Genomic DNA, 21,764 nt, shown 5'->3' on the forward strand with positions numbered 1-21,764 from the left:
ACTATGCAAGAGATTTTGTTGTAGGCAGAATGGATTGGAGTATGATTCTATTGCATTAACAGGCATGACTCAGGCCTGTACTCTACACAGACCGGTGAGCCTTAACCAATCAGCTGCAGTATTGCAAAGCAGACCATTTGCCATATGGATTTGTGCCATTCACTTTGAAGTGGAGTGTTTTACAGCATGAGCGGTCAGGATTATTATGCACTTGTTTTGTGATCAAAGCAAGAGCTGCATGTAGCCACGTGTGCACATTTGTTCATATTCTTTGCTAGTTAGTGAGTTATTGGCCCAGTTATACTTAATTTGTAGTCAGCAATGTGGTAGTGATTGCATCCTACAAGAGCACAAAACCTGTACATTTCTAACCATCTTTGAAAAGCAAGTCCGGTAAAGAGCTTTTTTTTGTCCTAAAGGGGCAGTATTGTATTTTGAGACAGACTTGAATAAGCGAAGTAGCCAAGAGGAAGGGGAAAAGACAATGACTGCGAGGCTGATCCAGTAATGCAGAGGGCATTTAAATAAAAATTTGCATCTGTCGATGGGATGTGGGTAGTAGTTTGAGTCCACTCCTATGTTTTTGGCTCTGTTAGGTTAGCTGCAGTGTTGCCTCCATTTAGTAGGAACATTGTGTACAAGAGCAAGCCTCTGGCCATTGATGTAATATTAATCCATGCCGTGAGCAGACAGGAGGAAAGAAACATGGGAAGTTAAAGGGACCAAACATAAAGAGGAGACTAGGGGAAAAGCGCTTTGGGTCTTCAAATATCTAAAACAAAAGTTTCTCTTAACTGGGATTTTTTCCCCCTGAGAAGATTTACCTGTCTTTCTTGAGATCCTTGCTACAGGCCCAGAATTACAGGTGTGGATCTCTAGTTAGAATTAGGTCCTTACACTTCAAGGCAGGGAGGGAGGAAGGAAGGTTGCAGTTTAGAAGTCTCCATACAGAGTGACTGCTCCGTGTACAGTATCATACATACACATCATCATATCATGGTTTGCTATCCATTGCACCCAGACTGCTAGGTTGACAAGATGGCTGAGTTTACACAAATAACGTTGTGGAGGGCGCAGCAGGCAGCAGCTACCCCCTGTGAGTGGGTGTCTGTGTGGTGTAATTACAGATGGGGTGCAGTGGAGAGCCAGCCAGCACAGCAAAACAGATTCCATTACAACAGCCCCACATCATGCTCTTACAGACAGAGGACAATGCCACTTCAAAGTCCACAAAACAGAGACTTCAGACTTCAACGAGTGTCTTCAAGGGGCGGCAGGTAGCCTTGTGGTTAGAGCACTGGGCCTGTAACCCAAAGGTTGCTAGATCGAATCCCCGAGCTGACAAGGTAAAAATCTGTCGTTCAGGGGCAGGCCGTCATTGTAAATAAGAATTTGTTCGTAACTGACTTGCCTAGTTAAAGATAAAACATTTTTTTTAAAGAGGGCATAATCTCTACATGACACTCAAAAGATGTGAGTACTCTGTGGTCTAGTCCATTAACGTAACAACGTAACTGACAGGAGTGTCCCAAAATGGACACATCAATCCATTGGTTTGCCTGCATTCTACATCTAATTTTAATTGAAGATCTACCCCTTTAACTGGCATTCAGTATTCTATACTAAACATTAATATAATCTATAAATGCAACATGCAACAATTTAAAATATTTTACTGAGTTACAGTTCATATAAGGAATCAGTCAATTTAAATAAATCTATGGATTTCACATGACTGGGAATACAGATATGCATCTGTTGGTCACAGATACCTTAAAAAAGGTAGGGGCGTGGTCTGCGATATATACATGGTCTGCGGTTGCAAGGGGCGGTTGGACATACTGCCAAATTCTCTCAAATGACATTGGAGGCGGCTTATGGTAGAGAAATGAACATTTACATTTTCTGGGAACAGCTCTGGTGGACATTCCTGCAGTCATCGTGCCAATTGCGCGCTCCCTCAACTTGAGACATTCTTGTCATTGTGTTGTGTGACAAAACGGCGCATTGTAGAGTGGCCTTTTATTGTCCCCCAGCACAAGGTGCACCTGTGTAATTATTATGCTGTTTAATCAGCTTCTTGATATGCCACACCTGTCAGGTGGATGGATTATCTTGGCAAAGGAGAAATGCTCACAGGGATGTAAACAAATGTGTGCACAACATTTGAGAGAAATAAGCTTTTTGTGCGTATGGAACATTTCTGGGATATTTTATTTCATCTCATGAAACATGGGACCAACACTTTACATATTATTGTTTAGTGTATTTTGTGTAAATTTGAAAGATCTCTAATCAATAATAGTGCCATGATAGACTTTCAATTAGTCTTTTCAGAAATTACCTTTCTGTGAACACCTGTTAATACAATCACATGGCTGACTGTGATGGATGAAACCACTCAGTGCATTAGGAACAATTCTCTCTTCAACAGAAACGAGCATATTGTCCAAAAATTACATTTTAACGAGCACTTCAAAGTGTTAAGTGCTGAATCCCAGCCCCTTTGGTGCAAGCCTTTGCTTCAGTGACCTCCGACTTTCCAGCACAGGTCTCGCACTTCATTGGCTGACAGATCAGACTGCCACGCCACACACTGCCACTGAGACAGCTCATTACACAAATAATGACTGTCGCACCATCTCAGCTGCAGCGCATTGTCTTGTTATATCAGCCCAACATCGACACATTTGTGACCAGTCAGTGCTAGAACATTGGGTACTAACTGGTGTGCGTGGATGTTAGATATGATACAGTATGTCCTCGACAGAACAAGGTCAAGTTGTGCTCCCTACATTGTGATGGCACTGAAATATCTTTGTTAATTTGCAGAATCCGTTTGTAATGCCATGGAATTTGGGTCTGGGATTTGGAACCTGTCCAATATGGTAATTTATGGACAATTATTCCTGTTTATTTAGGGGACCCCTTTTGGCAAAAGAACAACCCAGGAGCCAAAGGTTATTATATCCTCCTTTTGTATAGCCTTTTTAATGGCAGTTCATGGGTCTCCAACCAATTCGGTGCCTTTATGATTTCACATAATTAAACAATTCTGTCATAATATGTTTTCCCATCTCATGAGGTCATTTTTGTTTTACTATAGTAAGTGTCTATTTAAGGCCCAGTGCAGTCAAAAACGTAATTTCCTGTGTTATATTTATTTCCACAATATGAGGTTGAAATAATACTGTGACATTGTGAAAATTACGATAATGCCCTTTTAGTGTAAGAGCTGTTTGAAAAGACAGCCTGAAATTTCAACCTGTTTTAGTGGGATGGAGTTTTGGCCTTCCATGTGACAATTATACCGAACAAGAATATAAATGCAACATGTAAAGTGCCATGTTTCATGAGCTAAAATAAAAGATCCCAGAAATGTTCCATACGCACAAAAATATGATTTCTCTCAATTTTTGTGCACATCCCTTTTAGTGAGCATTTGTCCTTTGCCAAGATAATCCATCCACCTGACAGGTGTTGCATATCAAGAAGCTGATTAAACAGCATGATCATTAATTACATAGGTGCACCTTGTGCTAGGGTCAATGAAAGGCCACTCTAAAATGTGCAGTTTTGTGACAACACAATGCCACAGATGTTTAAAGTTTTGAGGGAGTGTGCAATTGTAACGCTGACTGCAGAAATGTCCACCAGAGCAGTTGCCAGAAAATTTAATGTTTTAGAGAATTTGGCATTACGTCCAACCGGACTAAAAACCGCAGACCACGTGTAACCACGCCAGCCCAGGACCTCCACATCCGGCTTCTTCACCTGCGGGGATCGTCTGAGACCAGCCACGCAGACAGCTGATGAAACTGAGGAGTATTTCTGTCTGTAATAAAGCCCTTCTGTGGGAAAAACTCACTCTGTGTAAACGATTGGTCACTAAATCCGTCTGGAATGACCACGTAAAAACGGTTGACTGGTATGCCCTCACCCGTCTGAGCGGTCGGCTATGAATGCCCTCACCCGCTACATACTTATAACTGATTGGTTTGGTTCTGTCCTCTATAGTACTTGTGCGGTTAGAACATGATGTTGAGGCCCATACTGAACACTTGGTCACCACCACATGCACACGCAGACACAGCTGTTTCCATTTGAAGATGTTTATATGATTTTGGTCATCTGAATGACTTGGAATCTTCAAATGGAAACAGCTGTGTGTGTGTTGTGGTCACCGGAGTGTCTGCCTCAACTATCAGGGGATCAATCAATGACATTTATTTATGAATCCCTTTTTACATCAGCCGATGTCAGAAAGTGCTATACAGAAACCCAGGCTAAAACCACGAACAGTAAGCAATGCAGATGTAGAAGCACGGATCCCCATTGGGTGGAGAGGACGACTCCGCAACCAGAACAGGCCCCATGGCAGCGGCTGGCTGTGGCTCCACGACTGGAGCAAGAGTCTCCTTTACTGTGGCTGGTCGAGGAGCTGGCTGAGGAGGGTGCAGACCTTGGTGTCATGGACTGTGCACTCTGGAGTTGTCTTCATCTGCTTGGGAGCTAGGCCAGTTCTGACGCTCCCGTGCCTCTGGCTGGGGGGGCCAAGAGGGACATCGGTTGGGACAGCAGCTGGAGGCGCTCCTGACGATCTGGCAAATACGACCAATGGTCCCATGGAGGTGGAGAACACTCAGGCCGGGAGGGCCTGGAGTAGTGTCTCTCAGGGGAGTAGCCAGGCCGACTCGGGGAGGACCTTCAGTGATGGCGCTCCCGTGGCAGGGGTGATGATGGCTCTAGCCGGGGAGACCTAGAGCGGTGGTGGTCAGGAGAGTAGCGGCGGTGCTGGTGCTCCCGCGGCGGTGACTCAGGCCGGGAGAGCCTAGAGTATGCCCTCCTGCCCTCTTGCTGCTCGTGATGCAGGTACTCGCATTCTCTCATCAGCTCCCAAATGGTGAGGGTGTGGTCACTCCCTGACCACTGAGGAGGCCTGTAGCAGGGCTGGTAGTCTCTTAGATGAGAGAGGTGTAAAGGGCCTCGCAACTCATCTTCCTTAGGAACATGGGTCTTCTCCCTTCGGATGACGATAACACTCTGACCTGAATGGGTGGGTGCAGTGTCCAGATGTGCATTGCCTAGCTCTCTGATTCGTTGGGAATGGCAGAGCTATGATGGGTGAGGGATAACTTACAGCTTAAGTCGGAAGTTTACATACACTTAGGTTGGAGTCATTAAACTCGTTTTTCAACCACTCCACAAATTTCTTGTTAACAAACTATAGTTTTGGCAAGTCGGTTAGGACATCTACTTTGTGCATGACACAAGTAATTTTTCCAACAATTGTTTACAGACAGATTATTTTACTTATAATTCACTGTATCACAATTTCAGTGGGTCAGAAGTTAACATACACTAAGTTGACAGTGCCTTTAAACAGCTTGGAAAATTCCAGAAAATTATGTCATGGTTTTAGAAGCTTCTGATAGGCTAATTGACATCATTTGAGTCAATTGGAGGTATACCTGTGGATGTATTTCAAGGCATACCTTCAAACTCAGTGCCTCTTTGCTTGACATCATGGGAAAATCAAAAGAAATCAGCCAAGACCTCAGAAAAAAATCGTAGACCTCCACAGGTCTGGTTCATCCTTAGGAGCAATTTCCAAATGCCTGAAGGTACCACATTCATCTGTATAAACAATAGTATGCAAGTATAAACACCATGGGACCACGCAGCCGTCATACCGCTCAGGAAGGAGACGCGTTCTGTCTCCTAGAGATGAACGTACTTTGGTGCGAAAAGGGCAAATCAATCCCAGAACAACAGCAAAGGACCTTGTGAAGATGCTGGAGGAAACAGGTACAAAAGTATCTATATCCACAGTAAAACGAGTCCTATATCGACATAACCTGAAAGGCCGCTCAGCAAGGAAGAAGCCACTGCTCCAAAACCGCCATAAAAAAAGCCAGACTACGGTTTGCAACTGCACACTTCCCAAAATAGATGGCATCATGAGGAAGGAAAATTATGTGGATATATTGAAGCAACATCTCAAGACATTAGTCCGGAAGTTATAGCTTAGTTACAAATGGGTCTTCCAAATGGACAATGACTCCAAGCATACTTCCAAAGTTGGCAAAATGGCTTAAGGACAACAAAGTGAAGGTATTGTAGTGGCCATCACAAAGCCCTGACCTCAATCCTATAGAAAATGTGTGGGCAGAACTGAAAAAGTGTGTGTGTAACAGTTTAACTTTAGTCCGTCCCGGGCGCGAACCAGGGACCTTCTGCACACATCAACAACAGTCACCCACCGCTCCACAAAGGCCGCGGCCCTTGAAGAGCAAGGGGAACCACTACTTCAAGGTCTCAGAGCAAGTGACGTAACCGATTGAAAGGCTATTAGCGCGCACCACCGCTAACTAGCTAGCCATTTCACATCCGTTACATGTGCGAGCAAGGAAGCCTACAAACGTGACTCAGTTACACCAGCTCTGTCAGGAGGAATGGGCCAAAATTCACCCAACTTATTGTGGGAAGCTTGTGGAAGGCTACCTGAAACGTTTGACCCAAGTTAAACTTTTTAAAGGCAATGCTACCAAAAGCTCTCTACTATTATTCTGACATTTCACATTCTTAAAATAAAGTGGTGATCGTAACTGACCTAAGACAGGGATTTTTACTAGGATTAAACGTCAGGAATTGTGAAAAACTGAGTTAATGTATTTGGCTAAGGTGTATGTAAATTTCGGACTTCAACTGTAGGTAGCCTGAGCAGCCAAACTAACGGGAATTAAGGGAAACTGAAGGGACTGTGAGGGGAAGTTAGGTAACGAGGAGAGGAGCAGGACAGCCTTTTTTACACTCTGATTGGCCTGGCTCTGCAATGGGTGGGTCTGGCTCCCAAGTGGGTGGGCCGATGCCCACCCATGGCTGCGCCCCTGTCCAGTCATATGAAATCCATAGATTAGAGACTAATGAATTTATTTCAATTAACTGATTTCCTTACATGAACTGTAACTCAGTAAAATCTTGAAATTGTTGCATGTTTCGTTTATATTTTTGTTCAGTTTAGTTAATAGACCAATAAGCAAGAGAGTTCCAAACCTCTCTGCCAATAACAGCAAATTCTACATTTTTCCCTCCTGACTCAGACCACTCCAGACAGTTCTAGCAAAATTCTTGCTTGAGAAATTGTCCTTTGCTAAGAATACTTTTTATCATTTTAATTTAACATTTTAAAAGGTACTTAATTGTTACATAGAAATGATTTGATATTGAGATAACAGCTGATGGACCTACCCACAAGTACATTGTAATATTGTTGTTTGGTGGTATTATACATTTTGTATTGTAGATATGTAGTGATGTTTTATGTGTGATGTAAGTGCCTTAATGTGTTTGGACTCCAGGAAGAGTAGCTTCTGCCTTGGCAGCGGCTAATGGGGATCACTAATAAATACAAATAAAGTAGCAGGGTTGACCAAAACAGGGTTGACGATTTCATCTTAAATCAGCCATAAATCCTCTTGTGACAGGGGGAATGGAAGCTTGGTGTATGAAACAGGGAGGGGCAATTGAATGCAAGCCTCACAAAACAAATGCAATTGTTAAAACATTTCTAGCCTGTCTATCTATGGGTTGACAGGGTTGATGTATAATGCTAGACCCTCTGTTTTCCACCACAACACCAGAAAAGAGTAGGACCAGCTCTCCTGCTTTACATTATGATTTGACTGATTTGACTGTTTCTTTTGAAAAAAATATTTAAAAAGTAATAGTTTCACCATATTCAGTTCAGTCCACGTAACAGGGTTGACCTTAAAATTAGGGACATATGTAAATGACTCACTAATCACATTAAAAAATTTGTATTCTTCAGAAATGACTGTCAAAGCAACCAAATACCTAGCACTTTACAATGACGGTAAAAACTTGGGAGAAATGTTGGGGTTAAGTGGGTTAAAGTCTTCCTAGAAGTTGTAGAGGGTGCACAGAGGGACTTGGCAAATTGCTGAATTTTGGCACTTTAGCAAGTCTTTATTCATATAAAAAATATGATTAATTGAATTCTGCATATAATCATTTAAAAGGGTAGAATAGCAGCTACCTTTGTCTACATAAAATCTTAGAAAGCCTCTAATCCTCACACATGCATTTATTTATTCTTTGGATCAAATGCAGTGGTGTAAACTACTTTAAAGTACTACTTAAGTCGTTTTTGGTGTATCTGTACTTTACTATTTACATTTTTGCCAACTTTTACTTTATTCCTGAAGAAAATAATGTACTTTTTACTCCATACATTTTCCCTGACACCCAAAGGTACTCGTTACATTTTGACAGGAAAATGGTCCAATTCACACACTTATCAAGAGAACATCCCTGATCATCCCTACTGCCTCTGATCTGGCAGACTCATTAAACACAAATGCTTTGTTTGTAAATTATGTGTGATTGTTTAGAGTGTGCTTTTGATACTTAAGTATATTTAAACCAAATACTTTTAGACTTTTACTCAAGTAGTATTTTACTGGGTGACACTTTTACTTGTCATTTTCTATTAAGGTATTACTTTTACTCAAATATGACAATTGAGTACTTTTTCCACCCCTGATAAAATGGGATGATGTTGGATTTAAGGCGTTTTAGGTGTGAGAAACACGATTTACTTACATTTTTATCTGGGAATCTGACTTGGACCAACAGTAGTGGGCCCAAGTGCTATTTATTCACCGCCACCCTCTGTGGTAAATGCAATTCCATTTGAAAACACAGGAGGGAGACATATACCATAGTAATGTTACTTTTTATGTTCAAGTTGCAAGTGCAGCTAAAAAGGGTTGTCGATTGATTGAAATGTGTATTAAAGGACGGGGTTAATAAATCACTTTGATCGATGTTTTCATTGTCATTGAATACATTGTTTATAAAGTCTTCTATCACAAATGTTTAGGTAGGCTATGTAATATCATGGAATGTAAGTGAACACTAGAATTCACTTTGTGCAGGTGAAAATGACACTGGATGCATTTTCTCCATGGTTTACTATTCGTTCGTGGCCCACTCTGCGAAGGTACTGCACATCTTCAGAGAGCGCTATAATTGCAGCTACCTGTTGAAATGTAGAGAAAATCTGCTGTTGGGCCGTATTCTGCCTGTAGGCCAGCTCACGTGAAATAGCCTGCAAGGCTATCAAGCCTCATATGGGGATTCGCAAATTAGCCACAAATAATGTAGCTAATTTACCTTTCGATTCATTGCATTTTCGCGCAATTTGGGTCATCGTTTATCTCTGTTGTCATCATGCACAAGGCCCACGGCCACACAAAACACATCCACAGCTGTGCGGAAATGACACAGCAGGCGCGCGCCCAATCACGTCACGCGAGACGGCACAGAGAAGGAAAAAAAGAGGAGAAACACGAACAACAGTTATCCGTGTGTGAAATTCCCACGACATTCTCGGCAAATATGTTAACCCAACCTTCAATTACTGCAAAGGACTCCATGAAATCGTAAAGGTGAGCTCGAGCATCTGCGTTTTTGAGACAATTCCACGAAGACGAGTGGGAAAAACTCGTCCGAGGATATACACTGCCTCGTCACTAAAGAAGAATCCCTAAAAACAATGATTAGCTAGCTTTAATGCGAAGTAGAAATATCAATTTGCTGTGTTTTTAAATAAATCTCATTGCATTTTTAATTGCCACGAAAGACTCAAGTTGACAGCGTGAAAAGTATGACACAGCTGTGTGTGTAGTCCAAAGAGTATCTATTATATTGGCAAGATAGCCGAGTGACCGCTCTAACAATGGAAAAACATGTCCTTAATGATTGAAGGCAAGGGAGATCAGGTGGGTCCATTCTAGCCAGTGTGAGGGCAGATATGCGTGTGTACGTCAGGCACAACTAAGTGCGTTTTCTCAAAGTTGTCGAATGCCACGTGCATCCACTTATATCATTGTATTTGTAACAGCCTAAACATTATATTCGATTAAATAAGCCTCACGTTATTAAACACTCAAAAGACCGAAGTATAAAAAGGGGCTTATCTCACGTGGACAGATCTTGGGCGGAGTACATCCTCTCGTTTCGCCTCTTCCTCTCTCTGTGTACTCATGTTTTGGTTCATGGGGCTTCTAGTGGAAGAATGAGGAAGTGGATGGGACAGAAACAAGTAAAAGGGGGCGAGTGAGAAGTCATAAAGCCTCTAGTTACAGACGTTGAGTCCTCTCTTGCATCACTACTAGAACACAACTCACCCACTGTTAGCAGTTAAACAGCAGAGCAACAAGTGTATTATATTTATTAGTAAAATGAATGTAGCTTGAATGTAGTCCAATATTTTCGATTAGTAAACATGTGCCCAAGCAGCTGATCAGGGTTCAGTATGACATCATGTAGGCCTAGTTGCCTATGAACATGTTCAAGCAGGTGAAGTAGACAAAGTGAACTTGCAAGTGAACAAGGGCCTGTTTGATTACGACAATAATAACATCATAGGCTTTACTTTCTATGGAACAACACTCAGTTATGTTGTTGAATATAGAATGGGACTTTTAGTCATTTTGAAATATCTTATGAAAGATTAAGTCTAACAATATAGCACAATTTGGACAATGGAATTAATATAATGTGTCTATTTGGTCAAGGTTACTTAACAGTGCAGTGACATTTTAATTCTTAAACGAATAAACAGATGTTACAGGTTTGATTTATTTTTATTCTATTTTTTCACTATAGGATATGAATTCCTCTGACCATGGGGAAAACTCGGATGGAGAAAAGCTCGAGAGAGGTAAGTCTATAATTTTTTTAAATTACACTTATAATGCAACTATCCACTTTGAAACGGTTTGGATTGATCAACACCTAAAGTGGGAAAATCAAATTAACTTGTAAATAACATAACATTGATTTTAAATGTTTTTCTGCAGAGAGAGAACCCATTCAAGACATCAAGTTGGAGACGGATGACTGTGCTATTAGTGAGACAACTGATGGACCACGAAGATGGTCTCTTGGAACTAGTGAGGCCACCAGCAAACGTACTGTTATGGACATGGGCTGTGACGCTCACAATTCTGAATTGGACCAGTCTACCAGCAGCAAGAGAGTCAGGGTCTCTAGTGAGGTAAATTAATGAAATGGCATAATCTATACCTCATGCCTAACTGAACTTGCTAAATAGGCCTGTCTATGTGATGACATTTGTCCATCTATTTATTTAGCATGCTTATTCTAGTTCTTATATGACTTAGAAAATACATCTGAGATAAGAAATGGATATTGTTTTTGTTGTCTCTGTGTAGGCCGGGCGACGCTTACTGAGGAGATTGTCTGAAGAGTCCACGAGGCCTCAACCCCTTTGCTTGACATCTGCTGACCAGGAGAAGACTATAGCCTCTTACAGGAAGCCTCTCTACAGCATCTCTCACAGAATCACAGAGAAGAAGCTCACATCAAGCCTTGACCAGCATGAGGGAGGAGTGCGGCTAAGCTATAGCAGCCTCTTATCTCCTCAACTGGTCAAAACAGGGGAGCACAGCCGAAGTGAACCCCTCTCTACCCTGGGGGCAGCAGGGTCCATGTCTTCAACAGACTCTAATCTATACTCCCTCATTGAGAAGATGTTTTTCATCCTCAATACGCTCAACTCAAGCATGACCCAACTGCACAGCAAGGTTGATCTACTTTCCCTAGAGGTCACTCGCATCAAGAAACAGATCAAACCCTCTGAGCTGGCGACTGAGTTCCATCCTCCGCCAGAATACCTGTTGACAAGTGAGGAACTGAGTCAGCTGATGGAACAGACATCAAATGCTGGCGAGTTGGGTTGTCGATTGCTGGTACACCTCTTCCCAGAACTTCTTAAAGCCAAGGAGTGCACTCGTGGTTGCATCGCCAACAAGAGAGCGTTGGATTCCTTACATCTGCAGCTAATACGCAACTATGTGGAGGTGTGTTATCCTCTGGTTAAGAACAACAACATTTGGCAGGATGAATGCCTATTACAGATGAATGACTTCTTTAACCGCTTCTGGGCCCAGAAGGATATGGAGAGTGGGCAACAGTCATGTGGAAAACAGATTATTACAAGCTTTGGTTTCAAAGCTGAGCAGAACCAGCCCTGCCATTTTATAAATGAGGAGGGACAAGAAGTGTACCTTGACTTAGATTCCAATGGTGACCACACCAACAACAACAAAGTAGTGCCAGACCTTGTGTTTGACACTCAGGAGGTCCGAGAGGATTTTGATGAGCTTTCTTCCCCTGAAGACTTTATGTTTCTTGTAAACCGACTTTTCCCTGAGGTTTTTGAGGAGGGGAGATTTCCAGAAGGTAGTGTGGGAAAGATGATCCTGGACTCTGACAGGATAGAAATTATCCGTAAATACATGGAAGCAAATTTTCCTGATGTCCCAGAGGATAGTTGGCTGCAGGTGTGTGTGCAGCGCATAGAAGACGCAATAGAGGGTTCTCACAGTAATGGCAATGGCAGCGATCCTGAGAACATGAACGATGAAAGCTATGACTCCACAAGCCTCCCTGACGATGTCTCTATCATCAAGATCAGTGACTTGTGTGACTACGAGAGACCAGGTCGTAGGTCAAAAAAGTCCTTGCTTGTGCCAGTCGATTTTGAACAACTTGAGATGCCCCTACCAGATTTCAGTGTGCCTCAAGAGTATCTGCTCTCCAGGGAGCAGCTGAGGAACAACTATGACTGTAGCTTGTCAATTGGGAACTTCGCCTCTCGCCTGTTGGTACTTATGTTCCCTGAGCTCTTCACCTACGACAACGCACGGAAGCATTACAACTGTAGTGGCTCTCTCGGGAAGAAACAGCTTGATCCTGTGCGGGTTGACCTTATTCGCCACTACGTACAGCTCCTATATCCACGAGCCAAGAATGACAGAGTGTGGACCCTGGAATTTGTGGGTAAATTGGACGAGCGGTGCAGGCGACGAGACACGGAACAACGGCGGTCGTACCAGCAGCAACGCAAAGTCTATGCTCCTGAGTTGGAGCAAGAGCCTGTGGACTTTGTGGCTGCTTGCCAAGTGAACCAGCTCAACACAGAGCGCTTGAAGGACTTTGAGATTCCTCCACTACCACCTGAAAAAAGTAGCAAAGACTTCTGCAAGATCCCCCTGGAGAACTTGACGGTGTCAATCCCGGACTTCCCAGTGCCTTCGGTCTACTGGCTCTCCGACGCTGAAGTGCGAGAGATTGTCCAGCAGAGCCTTTCTGTTGGAAACTTTTCTGCCCGTCTACTGGTGCGCCTCTTCCCTGAGCTCTTCACTCAGGAGAACCTGCGACTGCAGTATAATCACTCGGGCGCCTGCAATAAGAAGCAGCTGGATCCTGTGCGTCTCAGACTCATCCGCCACTATGTAGAGGCCGTGTACCCAGTTGAGAAGATGGAGGAGGTCTGGCATTACGAATGCGTGCCAAGCATAGATGAGCGATGCCGGCGGCCCAACCGTAAGAAGTGTGACATACTGAAGAAGGCCAAGAGATCAAATACTGTGTCCTAGTCAAAGCAACACTTAATTTTTTAATTCTAAATATTTACACAAGTTCATAAGCTGAATAGCATAGTGAAGCCTTTGCACACGGTCCTGTGTAGGATAAGGCCAACTCTTAAAGGCTTTTCATTAGTACTTAATGGATGTATTTGTAATATTGAACTACAGCATTAGTCGTTTTTCATAGACGATATCATGAGATGATAGACTGTTTCCATGTACAAAAACAATACTGTAATAGCTAATCTAACTTACCCTGTAGATAAGCTGTTGTAGCCTTAAAAACAATAAACATGTATATAATACAAAGACAGTAGATCAGTCAAATATGGATAGAAATTATGATATTATTTTGTTCCATCGCACATGTTGTAGCAGTATGGCACCACTGGTCTTTTATAAAATGTTATGTTATACCTTCTTATAGAAGTTTGTACTATAAATCTGTATTAAACTATAGCAACAGGTCATGTTAACCCATTTGTAAGAAAATCTGTCAAATTTAGCATTTCACTTTATTAGCATTTAGCTAATTAAATACTTATCCCACACATTTTCTTTGCATCTGATTCAAGCCATGACTATCCATTACTTAATTATGTAGAATGACTTGGAGAATTTAAGTCTGTTATTAACATCTGTTCATTCAAAATAGTGTCAAGGTCATTTGAAACCAGATAAGCCATTGATGAAGTTTACATACACTTAGGTTGGAGTCATTAAAACTCGTCATGGGAAAATCAAAAGAGTATCTATATCCACAGTAAAACGAGTCCTATATCGACATAACCTGAAAGGCCGCTGCTCCAAAACCGCCATAAAAAAAGTCAGACTACGGTTTGCAACTGCACATGGGAACAAAGATCGTACTTTTTGGAGAAATGTCCTCTGGTCTGATGAAACAAAAATAGAACTGTTTGGCCATAATGACCATTGTTATGTTTGGCGGAAAAAGGGAGGCTTGCAAGCCGAAGAACACCATCCCAACCGTGAAGCACGGGGGTGGCAGCATCATGTTGTGGGGGTGCTTTGCTGCAGGAGGGACTGGTGCACTTCACAAAATAGATGGTATCATGAGGAGGGAAAATTATGTGGATATATTGAAGCAACATCTCAAGACAGCAGTCAGGAAGTGAAGCCATTTTGCCACAACTTTGGAAGTATCCTTGTGGTCATTGTCCATTTGGAAGACCCATTTTCAACTAAGCTTTAAGGACAAAAAGGTCAAGGTATTGGAGTGGGCATCACAAAGCCCTGACCTCAATCCTATAGAAAATGTGTGGGCAGAACTGAAAAAGCGTGTGTGAGCAAGGCCTACAAACCTGACTCACCAGCTCTGTCAGGAGGAATGGGCCAAAATTCACCCAACTTATTGTGGGAAGCTTGTGGAAGGCTACCTGAAACGTTTGACCCAAGTTAAACAATTTTAAAGGCAATGCTACCAAATACTAATTGAGTATGTAAACTTCTGATCCACTGGGAATGTGATAAAATAAATAAAAGCTGAATTAAATGTCAGGAATTGTGAAAAACTGAGTTTAAATGCATTTGGCTAAGGTGTATGTAAACTTCCAACTTCAACTGTACCAAGAGGACTACTGTAAAACCTGAACCATTCCCTTTGATGTAACATCATGCAAAATGTAGATATTACAATTCCCTTGTCAATGGCGAGAAGTATAGTCAGTATTGTCCGCTGAAAACTCATTATTTGAAGGCATTCTGCTTTGGAAGTTCCAAGTTTTTCCAGCGCCTCAGAACAACGTTGTACTGGTCTCCATCCTTGGATTTGCCCAATTCCTTCTTAATGATGACTCTCAAAAGTGTGACAGTGTCTGTTTCTTTCTCTGACAATACCAGGTCCAAGGTGTCTACAACTTTAACCTGAAGAGAGAACCAAAGCTCAGTACAGTGAAGGAAACTTAAGACTTGTGCCAGAGCAGGGTGGGGTATTGATTGGACTGCTCTACCACTTCAGTGCACGGGGGATGGGTTTGGGTCCTTACAGTCTTGTAAGATGTTGAAGGTTGGCAGAAATATGTCTATTATATAAGTCATTACTAGGCACAAAAGTAACTCCCCAATTTACTTTTCTTGATGAGTTTCTGTCCATTTAGCCGAAGCTTGTTGCCATATAATGCATCCTCCACTTTGCAGAAATAAAGACAAAACAATCAGTTAGCCACTGCAGGTAGGCCTGGAGCCTTTTAAATAGTAGGGCAATTCCATTCCATATCAATCAATTCATTTGACCTCATTTCTTCATTCACCCGTGAGAGAAATTGTATAAATGTGATTTCTGGACCTGAATGACCAAGCTTTAAGGAGAGGTGCTCAAAGTCGACCCATATGGATCCCCTCAAATTGTTGCAGATATTGATGCCAAATACTAATGATACCATTACACATTTTTTTTCTCCTTATTTGCATTCAGTTGAAAATCTAAAGGCATAACTCTGTAACCACTCACTTGCGTGCTATATCAAGGCCAACTTTCATGATACCATAATGAAACGACTGCACATATTTCTCCATGTCTTTGTAGTCTTTGGGTACACTGGGGAGTCATCCTCAGGTTCATCCTCATAGTCACTGTGCTCAGGATCCTTTTCATCATCTTCCTCATCCTGTACTGCCTTGGCGCCTCCTTTTTGCTGCTTTTGAACCTCACTTGATGAAGACCTGACCAGGTGTTAGCTGAACTCCAGCGTGTAGGGAGCTTGTGTGTCCCAATGGTCATGGAGGAACAACACAGCTGGCGAGTGTGTAGTGTCCAGTAAGGTCCGTGTCCAGGGTTCAGCAGCTTGTGGGTACTCCACCTTAGCAACTGTCTCAGGGCAAGTGCCTGTACAAACAATCCCTGCATGCTGTAGCTCCTCGAAAAAGTAGACATTTACAACACAATAAAGTTACAAAGGGCAGTCGATTGTGATTTTTTGGTAGAACAAGCTTTTAGGAAATCAAGAACTATATACATGTAATGTCATAGATGGGAAACATTGTTAACAGTTATGTTGGTGGTCCACTATGGCAATGCTAATGGTATGCTCACATTACAGTGAGGGTGTGGCCATGAGAGCACGTTAACTGGCTAATGAATGGCCCCACCCAGCAGTCTGTCGACCAATCGTGTTGTCATGCTGCGTCACGCTGTTGCTGAACTAATCGTCACCAAAGATTATGGATATACTGACAAGATACATGTCTCTCCGCCCTAGAAATAGGAGTCATTGTCCACAAAGCGTCATGACTGGCTGTCTAGCTCCCCCCTATCTTTTTTTTTTTTTTTAGATTGGTGGATACATCTCATTATTGTAATCCTTTTTGAATATTCTATGAGGGTTGTTGACGGCAACCACATGTATTCAATGGAGAGAGGGAGAGGCTATCCTACTATCCAATAGTGTTTTTTGACGACATTTCACATATCCTACTTATATCAGAACACTCCAGACAACTTAAGCATTACGAAACATATATTCGATCATATAAACCTCACGTAGCAAATAAGCTATTATTTTTTGTTGTTGACCAAATTCGATACATTGACCTCCATACAAAAACTTGGTGGGCAAAACAACGAAAAAACGCCACCAGCTGGAGGGAGACAGATTTCCCGCTGAGTTGGGCCTCGCTCTTCATCAGCCATTACGCAATCCTTTCTCAAAGTCAGGGTATGGGTCGAGAAACCTGCCTATTTTCCTCGAAAGTACGTAATGTGTCTATTTCAAAGCTATACGATATTACAGTGAACAAGTTAATTATCTCACATATCTGAAGATATTCTTGTTCACGATATCATGCTAATGTCCGTTTTTGAGCTAGCACTCAATTGTCTCCCATTCACTCCTTAAAGAGAGTTTTCCTTGTCCAGTATAGCCCAGCCCAGAATGCACCGTGCCCATTGACCACGCATGGGCAACATTGACAATGGTCGTTTTCAATGGAGTTTGCCAATTTCCTCAAAAGTATCTCTGACTTGACCCGTGTGAAGCCTGCAACAGTCAAATCACTTCCGCGTCAAGTTTGATGATCCTTCAAATTAAAAGTCTGACATGTAAACGGTGAAAATTAATGTGAAGGCAAAAAATATGGAAAATGTGCACCATTATCATCATATCTTACCAATAATTTAGCACATACATTTCTAAGAGACATCATAGAGGAAAATACAATATGCACAAGCAAAAGTATAAGTATGTTGCTTTTTATTGGAAAGACAGTGTAAGTGTAGCCTAGTACAGGTGTATTTACACCTCATGAAAACCACACCAATAAATCACAGGCGTTTGGGCGACATTCTTGTTTTTTCCATAACATTTAAAATTATATTTTCCAATATTTCAATCAAAAACTTTAATCAGTATTTGTTCATGCGCTTTTTAAAATATATATATATTTTTACCTAAATGTTGGTTTGTGATCAGTACCCCACTGGGCACACACTGGTTGAATCAACATTGTTTCCAAGTCATCTCAATGAAATGACGTTGAACCAATGTGGAATAGACATTGAATTGATGTCTGTGCCCAGTGGGAGGTTTATTTTTTCAATCATTCAAAGGATACAATGTGCCTCACAAACTGGTGACAGTGTATTTATTATTTGTGATTATTTTGTTGCAATATCTTATTTGCATTGCACAATACTATGGAATTACTTTCCCCATGTCATATTTTATGTATTTTCCAGACATGTTAATATACATATTTGTCAATTTAAACACATACTTGCTACAAAGTTTGAGAATAAATATACATTAACATTCATATACAATTCAACATTTACAGCTACAATTCATCATGTCTAGTGTGACCTTAAGTGATTATTAACAAATATTTGTCAGTTGTTGGAAAGAATTTGAGCCAACTCTTATTTGAAAATATGTCTCATGTGCTTCATATTATTAAACCAATGGGAAAACCAAAACCCATCTGAAAAGTTTAGTTGTATAACTTGCAGGTGCCTTTGTTAAAAAAGTGTTGGGGCACCACTTGCAGATTAAGTAAGCAATGTTACATTTCAATAGCCTATGTGACTATCATATAGTGTTCAAATAGAACTGATACAAACAAAAGGAAGTCATAGAAACTGTGCCTTTGATGTTTGTTTTCATTTGGCAGTTATCTCGACATGTTGGTTCCAATTATGAGAGAATGGTGAAGTCATAGTTATTGCTGTTGATTTTTTCCCAGATTACTTTTATTTGAAAAACTTCTCTCTCAATGTGTTGAATAAATGTGTATTGTTATTTCATAATTAAGAGGAAGACTTTATGAAAGTATTTATGAAATGAATGCAAATACAATTATACTCAATACACTTATTAATGCATATAGAACATAGACTCCAGCATTCATCCCCACCGGCCTTGGCTTATGCCTAAAGTTTACAAAAAAATTACTTGACTGCATTGAATGTGTACATTTCTTTTTTGGTAACATCTCCATATTTTAGTGTTGTCACTGCCTAAATGTAACCCCTAGTGATCACTAGTTAAAAGGTATTGAGGGAATATGCACCTAAGATTTACATCTATCCAATCCCATTAACAATCTTATGCCATGAGGTTTTCTGTAGTTGTTAGTGTCACACGGGGCAAACATCTTTGTTCACACACAAAGTCATGCTATCTGTGAATACATTGCATTGTCATAGAGAGGTCTCCACACAGGAGCCATTCCTATGAAAGGACCTGTGATTGTGGCAGTTCTCACTACAGTGAAAAATTAGCACTGGGAAGCAGAGAGCATCTTGGTAATCTGGGGGGTCCTCGTCGTCAGTGGTTAGGCGCCCAGAAAGGCAGCGGGTGTTCTCACTGGGACTCAATTGCTCATCCAAACTGCTTCTACTCCTCCAGAAACAGCTGCGTCGCGATCCGTAGCGCCGGCCCAAGGAGAAGCGGCTGCCACTGTAGGGCACCCGGCCGACCCGCGGGCTACTGCCGGTACATATGCTGAGGGCACTCCTGGAGAAAACAGAGGAGCTGCTCATTGCCCGGTGACAGCGCTCACAGTTCTGTCTGAAACCGCCAAAGCCACCAGAGGAGCACTGGGCCAGTTCCATGAGACCGGCCTCAGAGTAGCTAGGCACTAACTGCTGGTTAGAACGGATGTGCCACTCCAGCTCTGTGCTGTCGATGGTGTTGACCCGGGGGATCCGGTGGCTGTAAGGGCGTTCATCGAGAGGCGTCATAGGGACGTAATCCGCCCCGAAGAGTTTCTCCACACGGTAATGGACGTAGGCAGTGCAGTACTCTGTGAAAACCCTCAGGGGCCACGATAAGGTGAGGAAGGATGCTGCCCAGAACACATGATGAGACACATACCATGGGTGGTGGTCAGGTTCAGAAAACACAATCACACACTCCTTTAAGTTAATGTCCTTCAGGTGCATCCCCTCCCGTGCCTCCATATAGTCATCAAGCCCCTCGTTGTCAGTGAAGAACCTTGCTCTTTGGGTGAGGTAGGAGTTCTCAGACTCCACATTAGCAAAACTAAAGCACTTGGTGAACCTCAGTTTGGTGAGTGGGGCCTTCTCCAGACCAAGCAGTTGTTTTGAGATGTCCTTCATCCCACAGTGACCATAGTCATAATCAGCCTCAGCCACATGGGTGTTGACCCGTTCGTGGTAGACCTGTGTGCTGGTGTAGGCGTCCCCATTACGATAGCGTGTGACCTGCCGAGTCCGTCTAACATAATGGTAGCTAATGGCCTTCCACCAGATGCAGGGTTTCGCTTGCTGCATCCTTTGGATACGTTCATAAATGCCCTCTACATCCATTTTATGCTGCAGCTCACTCTTGGCATTGCAGTGCCAGCACTCCACCAAGTAGACCAGGTAGAGCATGAGCAGGAAGGCCAGAGGGATGTAGATGTATCCGTCAGAACAGGGGCTGTCATGGTACATCATGGACTTGCCTTTGAAGGCACTGTCAAAGGTGAGGCGAGTCACCTTGGTGACATGACACCACACCATGGCTCCCATGCAGCCGTACATGAGCATGGAGAGCAGTAGGCATTTCCAGAAGCTCTCTCTACACAGTGACTTGCTCAGGGATTGCTTCAAGGGCCTCTGCTGTTGATTCAAAGCATGCAAAAAAGAGAGGATACAGTGTTGGTAAATGTAAACGGACACACCATTACAAAATTCTAACCATTCAACATTTGATTCCTTTGAGGACTTCCTTCTTCGATGAAGCTCCTATTTGATGCACAGCAAGGTAGCTCAGCTCTTACATTAATCAGTCTAAACCTATAGGCAATTGCAACATATAGCCTACCAACTCTTAATAGGAAAATACTTGGTAAATAGCTATTTATCTTGCAAATACTATTAACCAACATCAAATGATCAAAATAATTGTCATACCCCCTGATCGATTGTCATGAATATCCAATAATGTAGGCTATGCAACATCTGTGACGTTCAACCAAAAACATGGAAGGGGTTGGGTGCTTTATGCCTGAGGTTATGAACATGTTTTATTATAGCAAGGCTTCTGGCAATTTTATGGCAGCATAATATGATATGAGAGTGGTACCTCTTCTCTGGTGTCTTCCTCGAAAACGGTGGTTGTACTGCTCTCACTCGCTGCCGCAGCGGAGGCTGGAGGGGACATTGTGGTACCGATTAGCAGTAGGGCGTGGAGTTGCGAATTGCGCTTCAATTGCTTGCTCCGACGTTGAGATAGTCGCTTGTATTTATCCAGTGTCCTTTGTTAATTTGCACACAAATAGCTTGATCTATTTGCTAATTATAGCCTTTATACCCCTTCAAGGCAGCAGCCGAGAGATCTGCTGGCAAACATTTCATCGGATAAAACATGCAGGTAACAGACCAATAAATGACCCATTCTGAGCTGTGATAAAAATGTCGCAATCAAGAAAACATTTATGACAGCGGCAACTTGCAAGAGAATCAGTCTATTTAGAATAGTGTTTGAATTCTCCCTCACTCAGATTGAGGAACGTGACCTTGTCGGTATGCTGAAGTTATACTGTCCACTGAGCATTTTGTAGTCAACCTGAACATATAGGGTCGGCTCATACACCTGTTATAATGCCTTTGTATAATATGAATAACAACCTAACAATAATAGCCCAATAATAATAATAATATTAGCATTACTAATACAAGCCTATAACAATACTACTAATTCTAATTACGCCTACTAATACTAGACTACTAATAATACTATGTAGGCCTACTATAGCCTAATTTAATGTATACTCAATACATAACATACATAAACACAACAAAACACAGCAAAAAATTGT

At 42.1% G+C, this 21,764-nt stretch overlaps 3 protein-coding genes across 3 annotated transcripts in view; 1 reads left to right on the forward strand and 2 right to left on the reverse strand.

Moving 5' to 3' along the window:
* LOC139563849 (sine oculis-binding protein homolog A-like) overlaps positions 1-10,099 on the reverse strand; it is a 71,363-nt gene extending 61,264 nt beyond the window's left edge. Inside the window, exon 1 of the mRNA XM_071382794.1 lies at positions 10,010-10,099. Within this exon, the coding sequence (XP_071238895.1) occupies positions 10,010-10,084 (75 nt within the window). The 5' untranslated portion in view covers positions 10,085-10,099. The remainder of the gene's footprint in view (positions 1-10,009) is intronic.
* LOC139563851 (BEN domain-containing protein 3-like) lies at positions 8,980-14,035 on the forward strand. Its single transcript, XM_071382799.1, has 4 exons — positions 8,980-9,473; positions 10,696-10,750; positions 10,890-11,086; positions 11,265-14,035. Exons 2-4 carry the CDS (start codon positions 10,699-10,701, stop codon positions 13,491-13,493), a joined length of 2,478 nt encoding a protein of 825 aa, XP_071238900.1. The 5' UTR covers positions 8,980-9,473; positions 10,696-10,698; the 3' UTR covers positions 13,494-14,035.
* Positions 14,036-17,675: 3,640 nt separating this feature from the next.
* Positions 17,676-21,479, reverse strand: LOC139563634 (transmembrane protein 151B-like). Its single transcript, XM_071382472.1, has 2 exons — positions 21,029-21,479; positions 17,676-20,562 (listed from the first exon to the last, which is right to left on the reverse strand). Exons 1-2 carry the CDS (start codon positions 21,104-21,106, stop codon positions 19,138-19,140), a joined length of 1,503 nt encoding a protein of 500 aa, XP_071238573.1. The 5' UTR covers positions 21,107-21,479; the 3' UTR covers positions 17,676-19,137.
* Between the last annotated feature and the right edge of the window lie 285 nt (positions 21,480-21,764).

This window comes from Salvelinus alpinus, chromosome 34 (genome assembly GCF_045679555.1).
Source record: "Salvelinus alpinus chromosome 34, SLU_Salpinus.1, whole genome shotgun sequence".
NCBI lineage: Eukaryota > Metazoa > Chordata > Actinopteri > Salmoniformes > Salmonidae > Salvelinus > Salvelinus alpinus.

Coding starts and splice junctions, on each gene's coding strand:
- LOC139563851 (XM_071382799.1), top strand. CDS start 10,699: ATGAATTCCTCTGACCATGGGGAAAACTCGGATGGAGAAAAGCTCGAG. Junction 10,751..10,889: donor TGGAGAAAAGCTCGAGAGAG/GTAAGTCTATAA, acceptor GTTTTTCTGCAG/AGAGAGAACCCATTCAAGAC. Junction 11,087..11,264: donor GAGTCAGGGTCTCTAGTGAG/GTAAATTAATGA, acceptor GTCTCTGTGTAG/GCCGGGCGACGCTTACTGAG.
- LOC139563634 (XM_071382472.1), bottom strand. CDS start 21,106: ATGTCCCCTCCAGCCTCCGCTGCGGCAGCGAGTGAGAGCAGTACAACC. Junction 20,563..21,028: donor AGGAAGACACCAGAGAAGAG/GTACCACTCTCA, acceptor TTGAATCAACAG/CAGAGGCCCTTGAAGCAATC.